The 13050-nt window shown below is 33.2% G+C and overlaps 1 protein-coding gene across 1 annotated transcript in view; it reads right to left on the minus strand.

The window, feature by feature from the left end:
• Positions 1 to 13050, minus strand: part of LOC145284538 (thrombospondin type-1 domain-containing protein 7A-like) — a 1985627-nt gene that overhangs the window by 326384 nt on the left and 1646193 nt on the right. The window contains exons 11-13 of the mRNA XM_080133436.1: positions 12985 to 13050; positions 7379 to 7571; positions 990 to 1185 (exon numbers count right to left, since the gene is read on the minus strand). The exon at positions 12985 to 13050 is cut by the window's right edge and continues 143 nt beyond it. Coding sequence (XP_079989562.1) covers positions 990 to 1185; positions 7379 to 7571; positions 12985 to 13050 — 455 coding nt within the window. The remainder of the gene's footprint in view (positions 1 to 989; positions 1186 to 7378; positions 7572 to 12984) is intronic.

Below are 13050 nucleotides of genomic sequence, written 5' to 3' on the forward strand. Positions count from 1 at the left end.
TTGTAAAATTTCATTGGTTACTTTGCCTCTGGGAAATAATAACCTCAGATTATATATATATACACAAACACACACAGAGTCATATTATCCGGCCTTTTGGTATTGCTTATTGCGTAAACACCCGATTAGAGCCTTAAGACTCACTGAAAGGATGTTTGTTGACATTGAGATTTTGCTTACACTGGACGATTTCTGCCTGATAGTGCAGGGGTAGAGGCATAGTCTGTCAAATGTCGATGGTCAAATTTCGCTCTCGGCTTGAAATACTTGCTTATCTAGCCACACTGATGAGTTATAAACAGTGAAACAGTACTGTCCGTGGATGGCTATATTTGCATATACATATATATGTGTGTGTGTCAAGTGATCTTGTCTGTAGGTGTGCAGAACACTCTATCAAATTACTCTCACATCTGTAGACCAAAAGTTGAGAAACTTTATATCTAAGGGAATTTAACCTGTGGAACAAATTGGATTTGGTTGTAGCCGGCAAAAATATTTGCAAAGATATTAAAACTGAACAAAAATTAGAACTTGGCAGGCACAAGTCACTAAACGTGTATCTTGTACACATGTACACTTATATGTTTAACTACCTTAATTTTTGAAGTTTTGATATGCATATGAAATTAGCTCAAATAATAACGAATAACGCTATACAACTGTTGGTTTGGTTTCGATTCTAGCTGATGGCACCCAAGTCATTTTTATTTACTTTAGAAACCATTACTATATATTGGGTACAATATAATAAGCAATAGAGACATGGCTCTATAATAATAAATACGAAATCTGCAGAAATTAGAATATCATATTTAAGCATATTTACGACCGATCAATGCCGGACGGCGTGCTATATATATATATATATATATATATATATATATATATGTGTGTGTGTTTATTGAGACAAGAAATGGCCATAATCTAAAAGGATAACCGATACCAGAACAGATGATACGGTTTGACCAAATAAAATCCTGACTTACCAACTGTCTTCCACTTCCCGTCCTTCACTTTTGCACAAGATTTTTCGCGTTTGAGTACCAGTGCCACAGGTCACACCTGGCGCCAGAACACAGGGATCCCAATCTAATGCAACCCAGGAAAAAGTTCTGCATTCAAGCCTAGAGGGACACGGGCTGCTTTCAGTTAATGATGAGGTAGATGGGCAGGGAGGGCCAGCTGAAAATGGAGAAGAAGAAGAAATTAATTTCTTTTTGACTTTGTTGAGATTAAAAGAAAGTAATATAATATTGTATTTTTATTCATTTAAAGAAATCTTTTCATAATGATGGTTATTCAAAACTTTCCTTAAGGAATTGGCTAAATCTGCAAAATGAAAACATTATCTATAGAAAAGAGAGCTATATATATATATATATATATATATATATATATATATGTGTGTGTGTGTGTGTAGGTATGTATATAGGTATATATAGAAAAAAGGAGAAAGAAAAGCTGTGTCTTTTTAGAAAATGTTAACGTTTCGTCCCCATTTTCGGGGGACTTCCTCAGGAGAATAAAAATGATCGACAAAAAAAAAATCTATCAAAGATTTATTTTCCTCAATTATCCTTATCATTCTCCTGAAGAAGTCCCCTGAGAATAGGGACGAAACGTTGAAATTTTCTAAAAAGGCCACAGGTTTTCTTTCCACATTTTCTCATAGTTTGATACCTGCTTTTTTTCATATATATATATATATATATATATATATATATATATATTAGTCACTCTTGTTCCATTTTTATTTACTTAAAGTTCTAAGAAATCAAGTGTCTCCTTCCTAGGGACGAAGTATGAGATACATAGATACACGAATATTCCATTGAACTTATCCTTTACGTCTCCAACACTAAGTTAGCAAAGAAGTTGGGAACATAATTTTCCTCATCCCAATCGACCACTTAATATGTTATAATATATCTTTCTTGTGGTCTCTGGATTCCAGGACAAGAATTCATCAAGTTGGATGGAGTATCCAGCTTCGTGCTGTTATTTTGGGTAACATCATTTGGAGAAGATGCACCCTTCTTCATAAAAGGTAGTGCAGGTTAGCCATAGCGAGCAGACCTTAATTAGGTCATGAATACAGCGCCTTGCTTTCCCAAATGGTCACCCATCTGGTACTGGCCAAGCTCGACGTTGCTTAACTAATGCTGTTAATTGAGGTACCATCACTTGTGAAAGACACACCATTGTTCTCATAAGCCAGTGTGGTGTAGCCATACTGAGGAGATCTTATTTGGGCCAGGAATACGATGTACTTTTGAATATTTAGTTAAGATTTACTTGTAGGGAAAAATATCCTCATACCAGGTTGTCCTGACGAACTCCTGGTCAGAGAGACCTTAGACACTCGAGGATAGTGTCTAGTAAATATTCAAGTTTTTTCACATAAGCATTCAAGTTGTGTGTGTGTGTGTGTGTGTGTGCGTGTGTGAGTGTGTTACAGAATATCAGGATAAGATCTGTACCTTCGGTTTCAGATCCAAAAATAAAAAAAAAGAAGAAAAACCATAGTTAGACGTAAACAGTTGTTGAAACTAATCAACTGTTTTTACAGAAAGTATCGTCTTCTTTGGATGTGAAACTGACGGCATCGATATTGTTTTTATTGTCTGAAATACATGCATAAATAAATATTACGCTCTTATTTTTTTCATTTTTCTTGATATTGAGCATTCTCTTGGGGTTCTCTCCCACTAATCTTGTATATATATATATATATATATATATATATATATATATATATATAAATTTAAAGGAGATTAGAACAATAGTCTAAAGAGCTGAGTGTATTTTAATGTAACAATGAAATTACTAGTTTAATTAAAATACAGGAAATAGAAAGTGCTCGTTGTAATTTAGATATATAATAAGCTCGATAGTTGAATGTCCTAGAGCTAATTCAATATTAAGTAATGTGATTTAAAATTTAAAAATCAAATTATAATTATCAATTAAATTAAAAATCCGTTTCATAAGAAGGAACAATAACAAAATCAATTATCTGTACGATCGTTTCGGAAAACAATGCTTTTTTATTGTGGTAAAAGGTAAATATCTCAATAAATTTGCTTTAAAAATATATAATGTAAATTCAAATCTATATTTTTCTCTAATATGGATTAGAGATAGAAATAAGTAATTTTCTTAAAAATGTCTGGATTTAAAATTTATGAGATAAATTTTTTCAGATTCATCTGCCTTACTTTTAATGCTAGGTTTATTTATGGTGTCTTTTAAATTCAATAAAAACCCTTCAAAATTTGCTGACGAGGAGACCTTGCTTATTAAAAAACTATATGTAATTATTGTACATAACTTGATGTATAGCACAATAAAAAGCATTGTTTTTCGAAACGATCGTACAGATAATTGATTTTGTTATTGTTCCTTCTTATGAAACGGATTTTTAATTTAATTATAATTTGATTTTTAAATTTTAAATTATCAATCACATTACTTAATATATATATATATATATATATAACTTATACTGAAGAATAAAGGATGTCAGATTAAGTATTTAAACCATTTACATTTAGATTGTTATAAATTTAACTATTATTTTAGTATGTTAGAGTAAAATTAAGTGGGATTTCCTCTTTTTAGCAAGGAGGTTACCGCTTATAAAGCCTCGAAGACCACTCGAAGAGAAGGGTTTATGAATTTAAGGTGAAGTGTAGTAATCGATAATGGTGTATGTTGTGTAGAATTTGGATTATTTTAGGGAACGACTCAACAAGAATTGTTTACATTAGACTTGAAGATTACCATATTGTAATTGGCTGGGAAGCAGGTCAGTGGAACAATGTTCCACATGCGGGCAGTTCTAGGAAAGAAGCTTTGTTCATGGAATTTGCATTTAGATAGACACAGATAGTAAGTGGAAGAAATTGTTGATAGTGGTTGTAGCTAGTCGAGTATTTTTGTGTAAAATTTGGCAAGGGTGACCATAAATTAGAGTTCAGATGAGCACTTGCCATGAAAATAATGATCGAGCAGAAACAGGCTCGCAACGTGTCTTCTGTTGGAAAAAGGTTAATGAGAAGAGAAAAGACATCACCTACTAGATTTTGAAGCTGGTTTTGAACTCTATAAAAGCAGGATAGGGCGCATTGAGCAGCTTCTGTAACTTTTGGTCAGAGCTGTACGTCCTCAAAAATCTTAACTATGAATCAGCGCATTTCTTTTTAATCACATTAGATTTTGTGAAACATTAAAGTTGAGATGAATCTTGTGTATTCAGCAAACTTTTTTTTTTATTTACAAATATATGTAATATTCAAGCAATATAAGCAAGATTAACATCATAATAGAGGATTTCTAAACCGCTTGCCTTCAAACAGAGATGATATCTTACGCTGCATATTTCAGATTTATTCTTCAGTTTTAAAATCATTTATTTTTTAATGCCAAGAACTAAAAAAATCTAAAAGAAAAGTAAATTTAAGTTTGTGAAGTAAAAATTTAACACAGACTGAACGTTGTATACTATAAATGAACACTGACTAACGGAGATATACAGTGATGCCCAAATATGCAACCCATGGAATCGTTAATTTTTTTTTTTTACATGGTAGTCACCACTTATCAAGGCCCGGAAGTCACTCGAGGATAAATGTTATTACGTGTACTGTAATCAATGAGATAGTATCGTAGTAATCATTAGTATTGGAGATTTGATAAAGTGTCTTACTTAAGGGGCGGTTCATCAGGAATTTGTTTATGCTGGACTTGAAGACATCCAAGTTGTAGTCAGGTGGGAAACAGGCACACGGAAGAGAGTTCCATTGGCGTACACTTCTAAGAAAGAAGCTTTGTTCATGGAATCTACGTTTTGGTTTTGGCACAGATGAGAGTGGGGAAAATTTTTTTTTCAGTGGTTTCAGCTAGACAGGTGCTTATCATGAAAGATTGGTGAGGGGGGGCAGAGATTGGAACTCAAACGAGCACTTGTTTTATCGTTACTTCCATGGCAAAGACAGGCTCGCAACGTCTCTTCTGTGGGAGAGAGGTCGCAGGGAAGAGAAAAGGGCATCCCCCACTCAGCCATGAAATCTATTTTGTACTCTATCAAGGCAGGATAGGCTGTTTTTAGCAGCACCTGCCCGGATGTGGCAGCAGTACTCCATCCTTGGACGTACTTGGCTTTTATATAGATACAATAATATCCCCAATCCTTTCTGCAATCCAAACATATTTAGTACAAACAATATTCAGCCCACGCCTAACTTGTCTTACAAGTTTCATTTATTAATATCCACTAGTCTTTATTTTATCACCATTTAATAATATATGAGACACTTTTGAGATCGCCTCATTAGAAGGAAGCGTAATTTTGAAAAGGGTTAACACTCACTGAACCTTAATTCCCCAAATATTTAGCTGATAATTTAAAATGATATTGTCAATTAAAACAATCGGCACTTGTATAGTGTTGTAGACCCTTACTAGGGGTCACAAATGAAAGACACCACAAATAGTGTAAAGTGTATAAAATATAATAAAGAATACAGGAGCCACTAAAGTGGTATGAGAGGAAGGTGTTCGTAGCATGCGGTTAAACATGGTATGAATGTCTCCATTTAGTCTCTGAAACCAGTGTTATTCATAGGACTGGTTGATTCCACTTAGTACTCACATAGGGGTGAGTAGTACCCCACAACATGTAGTTTACATATTGTGCTTAAATAACAGAAAGTAATTTCAAACTTGGGAAGAAGGCTTTTTAACTATACTGTACTTTCACCTAACAATTTAATAAACAAAAGAAACTGTAAAACTTGAATTGAACGTGAAAATCCTATAGAACATGGTGCGTAAACAGCACAAGCATCAACCAGTCTTCAGATTATTGTGTAATAAAGAAGGCCATCACAGCCTGCAGCAGGACAGTGCCAAAGGAGGAGCTTTGCAGTTACTGACAATTTGGGATGTCATAACAATTTTAGTCTTTGTTTTATTGCTATCCAACGTGAAAGCTGTTTGTTATTTATGATTGAGACTTGGTGGACAAGTCAGGTATAGATTAAAGTTTATTTATGCTTTTGAATTTTTTTTTAGATGAGGATTGATAATTTGCATGATTTTGTATTATTTGGACTATCTTTTTCATCTTGGGTGTTATTCTCACAATAATGTAACCTCTGACATAAAGACTTCCGCATTCAACAAGATACATTTGAAAAATGTTAAACTTGGGAATTATTAAGCAATTTGTAATAGAGCTATTCATTTTTTTTAATTTAATCCACGACAATGGTTGCTCTCGTTCCGTCAGCTATAACCATAACTAATTCGTAATTGCATTCTGAATTTTATTTGTATGAAATATTATTGTATTGAAAAATAGAAAAATAGATCATGTATTTTATTTCATTAATGATTTCATTATTTAATTAGAATTCTATGACTTCAACTTATCACCATAATTAATTCATAACTTATTTTTTTCTGATCATTAAAGTATCTCTCAGCTTTTTTCTGCATGTTAACACAAAAACGATTTTCTTTAGTCAACAGAAAGGAAATCGTCTTCAATCATGATAATGCTCGTCTTCACACCACTATTGACCAGAAAACTAAGAGAATTTATTTGGGAAACTTTGCTTCATCCTGCATATGCTTCTGACCAAGCTCCTTCGGCTTATGTTGTAATATTTTTTACTCATAATGGGCGTATGGTCCCTCACAGTTGGGAAATTCTGTTTATAAACGCTGATGCTAGGAACTGACGAATCAAATTAATTCACGTTCTGCTCTCAACCAATCAGAAACCAGAATTACCCCATAAAAATTAAGCCTTTTTAGCAACGTTGCATATGTTTTCTTCATGTCAACACGAGAAGGATCTTATGCTCATTGGCTGCAAAGTTATAAAATCCGAAACCTGCGCAGAACAGCTGCCCCCTGAGAATTCGTCATCTTTAGGAATTGTAAAGAATTACTACCCATTGGAAACTCTTCTGAAGCTAAACATGGCTTCCAACTAAAGAGCTTATCACTTACTCTGAGGATTACAAAACCACTTAAAGGGCAAAAGATAAACACCAGGAGAGAAGATCAAGCACAAGTTCACATTAAAACTTCAAGAATTTAAAAAGCGAATGATTTTTTAGCCCGTTGGCAGATGAATCAAGAGCGATCAAAAGTCGTTATTCTCATGAATAAAGATATTTTTTAATATAGTTTTTCATTTTCAAGATTAAATTTTCAATCCTACAAATTTTTGCACTGGCCTTATATAAAGAGAATATGCACGATGTAATCTTATTCATTAGAAAATTACAAAAATACAAATAAATGGTAATTTTTCAGACTTCATTACACACACTTTAAAGAAATATTATGATTGCATGCTTACATGCGCCTGGAAATGCTAAAATTCTACGGCGCCGCACTCGATTGATGGTCTGAGCTTTCTTGTCACATTCATCGGGGCATTTCGTCCAAGTGCTCCATTCTGATAATACACAATCACTTGGGCAGGGAATCCTGCAACTTTCTTTGTCGCTTGGTCTGCTGTAACTATCACATAGACTCTCATCTTTAGGGACCTGAAACAATAAGAAAAGAAAATAATCGAAAAATTCATTAAACGAGTTGATTATTTCTACACAATTTGACAGAATCATAAAGTAATTTTATCTGTATTTATTTTAAAGCACCAAGCTATATCCACCCAGCGTTTCCCAACATACAGTAGAGTAATTTTTAATTTTGGTTTGCATAGTTTTGAACTAATGTTAGAAAATTCCTTTTATATTCTTTCATTTAAAATGAGTTATCTCATTTAATGTGTGGGTTTTTTTCTTTTACATTTCTATGCGATTTATTAACAGGTGTCTATATTAGCAATTGTCCAAGATGAAAAATGACTGTGAACACTTATGCAGCATAATTTTCTCCTAATATATATATATATATATATATATATATATATATATATATATATATATATATATATATATATACTATATATTTATACATACATACATACAAACATATATATATATATACATCTATATATTTATACATACATACAAACATATATATATATACACATATATATATATATATGTACATATACACACACATATATATGTGTGTGTGTGTGTGCGTAAATATATATATGCTTCGGTTATCTCCCCTGTGGCCTTGCCAGGCCACTAATATATTAGAAAGAGAGCCATGCACTCATATTAGTTCTACATACATATGAAAGCTACTGTAATCTCTATTTGAGAAGTGTATGAGTTCTATAAGAGAGAAGTTATTTCCCCTTTCTTAGGTACCCAAGGGAAGAGGGTGGTCGATATAAATCAATCATATAGGTGTCAGCTTGCAAGTTATTAAGTTTATCAAGCGTTCACCGGAAGGGAAGCCACTGTTTAGAAAATCTAATTACATTTTTATCAATGGACAAAGATCAATGGAAGATAAAGCATTCCAGAAATGGTTCCCAGCAAAGATAGAAAAGATGAAGATTTTCTATATTATTATGCTTTTTACAAAGAATAAAACCTCAAAGATTTTCTAATTAGTTTTCGGTCAAATATTAGTTTTTCTTCCGTACATAAACACACCCATGTGTATATGATATATATATATATATATATATATATATATATATATATATATATGCTATTATATCTGAATAAATTATTCACATTAATCTATCTCATCTATGTATATTGTGATACATAAAATTATCTGAATATATTATTTACAACTACCTAACTCTCGTACAAATTTAAACTAATCCGCAATCCTTATATATATATATATATATATATATATATATATATATATATAACTTTTTAGTCTGTTAAAAGACTTATAATGCGTGATTTATGCCAAACTTCTACTGTGAATATGGTATTGTGATAACTAATCCCTATTAACACATAACTGTGTACCTTATTATAAAAAATGTCCATACAAAATTTTACCAGTATCAGCGCAGTAGTTCCTGAGAAAATGTGCAATGAAGAAACATAAATTAAGAGAAATCGTAATATAAAGATAGCAAAGGTAGATTCCAACAGCGATATGTATATTTTACAGCCCTTCCTCCGGACAACCAAGTTTTTTTATTTTTGAATTTTCCAGGATCCTGACTTTACAGAAAAATTCAGTATAATATACCCTCAAAACACTGAAACTTAATTTATAAATATTCTTTTAGATCGAATGTTTTCGTCTTTTTATTTTTCAATATCGACGCTGTACTTTATTTTAGCAGACAAAACAAAACAAGGCAAATCATAGCTTATTCTCTTATTTTTTAAAAACTACACTACAAAACAATGCATAGCTTATCAAACACAATATATGGAAAAAGATGAAAACCACAAGGAAAAATATGCAATGTTTTGGATACATAAAAAATAACCCCCCTTTGCTTAGTAAGCATACCCACTGGAGGCTTGACAAAATGGATGAAAGACCTACTATGACCCTATAGAAGTTGGTTGTAGCGGTTTTGTGGGTCTGCTACCATGAAGAGTACTGACAAAAGTAAGTATAGTGGGAACAGTGATTTAATAAAGTGGATTTTGCTAAAATATAATAAATAAAAAATATACAAAATTTGATGATCATTATCATATACAAAATATGATAATCATGATGATGACAATCATCATGATTATCATATTTTGTATATGATAATGATGATGACAATCATCATTATCATCATGTTGGTTTAATGACCACTTTATATGCTTGCATGAATTGGACCAACAATTCCCAACCTTTCCTTCATCATTGACTCCCTCGGCTTAATGTATTTTTCGATTTACCCCCTACTCCCATATACAAAATTTCGTAGCCATCATCAAGTGACAGAAAAACATGATGGTCAAAAAGAACTTTCTATTGTTTAGGATTTTAGGTTTTGTATTAAAATAATATTATACATTCGGATCTCAAAAATAAAAAAATAAAACCGTTTTCTAAATAGCAAATTATGAAGTTAATTTGTGTTACATTTTTTAGACATTATTTTTACATTATCAGATACTTCAATTATTTACCCCCGACTATATAATTTATTTACCCTTAGGTGTAAACTTACCCCTGGTTGAGAACTTCAGTGTTAAACGAGTTAATTTGAAAGTTTATTTCTAAAATCGTCTCTGTCCAAGTATTTATTTATCCCTTCTTTTCACAAGTCCATTTGTATAACTGAGTCTCATGATTTTATGGCCTTCCTTCCTGAGTCTGTTAAATCAACTGTTTCACATCTACTAATCCAAGAACTCATCTATTATTTTAATATGCCCTTACCATTTTTATACATCATTGAATTCTACATTTTGTTTTGGCATTATATGTATTGTATGACAGCGCGAATTTAGCCTATATTACAGTTTGATAGTAATCGTAGGTTCTTAACTTTTTAAACTATAGGTGAAATACCAATGTCTGTTCAATCAATCCTCCTTCATAATATAGGTTTCGGCATTGAATCTAACTCTAAAAAAGTAAAATTTCCATAGAAACGTTAAACCAGTTGAGTTTTACAAGCTTTTACTTGTATTATTCAGAATGCTATTCTCATCTTTGTTGTTAATTTCACAACGTTTCGACCGATGTAACCATCGATCTTCTTCAGGTGCATCTTACAAAAGTCATGAATCTTTATATCAAACTTGGGAGTCTATGTGAAATTTTGAACTGAAGCTTTATTTAATCCACTGGCGTAGATTATTCTCGTTTAGTCAGCCAGGTATAACCAATATATGGAAGAATCATATTGAAACTCTAATTCCTGTTGGATCACCGAACGGTAAACGACAGTGACGTTAATCAGTTTATTATTTAGAAATATCAGATGTTATATGTGAGTGGACGTCAACGTCTACATGCAAAAACTTAGGCAAACGTCAACGTCATCATCTTTTCTGACCGGGATATACATCTCTGTGACAGTTTGTAAATCAAATATTCCCTAGAAACTTCGTCCTTTAGAGAAAGCCGGTTTAACTTGCCTAGAGTGAATGCTGTTCTGCTGTTTTTATTTCATTAGTTATGAATAGATAGAAGTATTTGAATCTACTTGCCGTACCCCCCCCCGGCTCCACCAAGTTACAATCAGACACAAGGTCAGTATTTGTAAGGAAAATTCAGTTGTCAAAAACAGGGCGATTCTGGATTGGAACAAAAGTAAAAGCATTGTGTCAGTAGCTGTTCTAATTCTACAAATAATATTTTGATGTCCTTTTAGACTATGCTTTTTCACTGGGCATTTTATTCTCAGTTAATGCAGGTGAAAATTGAACATTCAACCTCCAGAAGACTGTCGCTTAAGACTGCTTATAACTCGTCTTTATCCGTTGCGTCACGGGTTCACGCGAATTATCATTTGGGAAACTCTGAAACGAAATGTTTCTTACTGACACAACCTTACAAAGAAATGATTACGTCCAATGTAGATCTGAATAAATCATGTGTTAGATTTCAATCGAGTGTTCTAGTCTTTGTTGATTAAATTTAGTGATTCATCAGAAGATCGTCTGTGTGAATCCTAATAGAAACTGCAGTCCTGATCAAAGCTGATATGATTATGAGAATGTTTTTAATGACGTGAGTGTGTTACTAGGATCGATAACAATGGAAATAATTAGTCTTGAACTCTAATTAGACAATATTATTTGCTTTTCCTCACAGCCAGTTGATTTAGAAGATTTTGGACTTTTTTCCCCAGTGCTTTCAGGATCTTCATCAGACATTAAGAATAGAAATAGCAACTTCTGCATTTGGACGACTAGAAGGAAAGAGGAGGAAGAACATGTCAACATGTCTGAATTTAAGACTTTACAGAACATTCCATTAAAGGTAGAACGATAAAATTGTCGCCCTAGAAAAGACAACATGATTCCCTTTCCGTTTGAGGAAAACTAATTTTTTTTTTTTTTTTTGCAGACCATCTACAATTTGGCCAGTTTTGTACAAATACCAAGAGCGATAAGAGCCTTCTATTATCTCTGAAAGTGATGCAATGTTCAACAAACGAGATTGGAGATGCGCCGTTGTACAACTCATACTCTCTACAACATGGTGCATCTACGACTACGGTCTCACTCTTAGATTCGGGCTTGTATGATAGACAGTCTCAAATCTAATAATCCTGTACTATCTGATCATCACAAGGTTGCATCTCTGTATCTGTTTTACAATTATTCTAATGGAGTGATGAACTCATAGCAAATCTGCCCCCTTGTCGGATTAACTGAGAGTATGTACGTCAAGAAGCACATTCCCACCTTTTCATTGTTAGAGTAGAAGCCTTTCCGGCATCTAGAGACTTTAATAGTTTCTCCTGTCGGACTGCTAGGCGTTTGAATTCCTTCCCCATTTCCTGACTGTACTAACCTACAAAAGTTTAAATGTAATGCGAACCAACATCTGCTTCTTCTTCCCCAGGATTCCCTGTTGGAGACAATCTACAAAATAGTTGCTCATTTCATCCAAGTTGCAATATAAAAATACAGTGTTGGGGATGTTAGACTGCACAGAAAAAAACTGAGGGGAGATAAGAAGGCAATAAACTCTGTTTTAGTTTTATAGGTATAAAGTTTTTAGTTTTCGTTTTTGTATGCATCTATCACATCGACACATCAATCCTCGTCAGATCACCAAAGTTAAGCAATAATGAGCCTGGTCAGTACCAGATAGGTGACTATTTGAGAAGGCTAGGTACTGTATGTACTGCGACATGTCGTAGAAATTTCCAGATTAGTATCTGGGGGCATGTTTAACTCAATGTAGGGGCAGATACACCTCCAAGATCAAGACAAATGCAACAGAAAACAACCGTCTTTAGTCGTCCCGAGATTATCATGGCTCTACAATTTGAAGAGCCATGGTCGGTGATACTGTTAAAACAGCAGGGCCGCTGCATGCATGCATATTGCAATATGTCTAAAAACTGGTAAGAGAAGAAGAATTCTTAAAACTACTTACTCCATTCACATCTACACACGACAGTTGATTGTGTTTTGTGCCTTGACCACACATTCTCTCTGAGCG

This window comes from Euprymna scolopes, chromosome 9 (assembly GCF_053919585.1).
Source record: "Euprymna scolopes isolate OS-2025 chromosome 9, ASM5391958v1, whole genome shotgun sequence".
NCBI lineage: Eukaryota > Metazoa > Mollusca > Cephalopoda > Sepiida > Sepiolidae > Euprymna > Euprymna scolopes.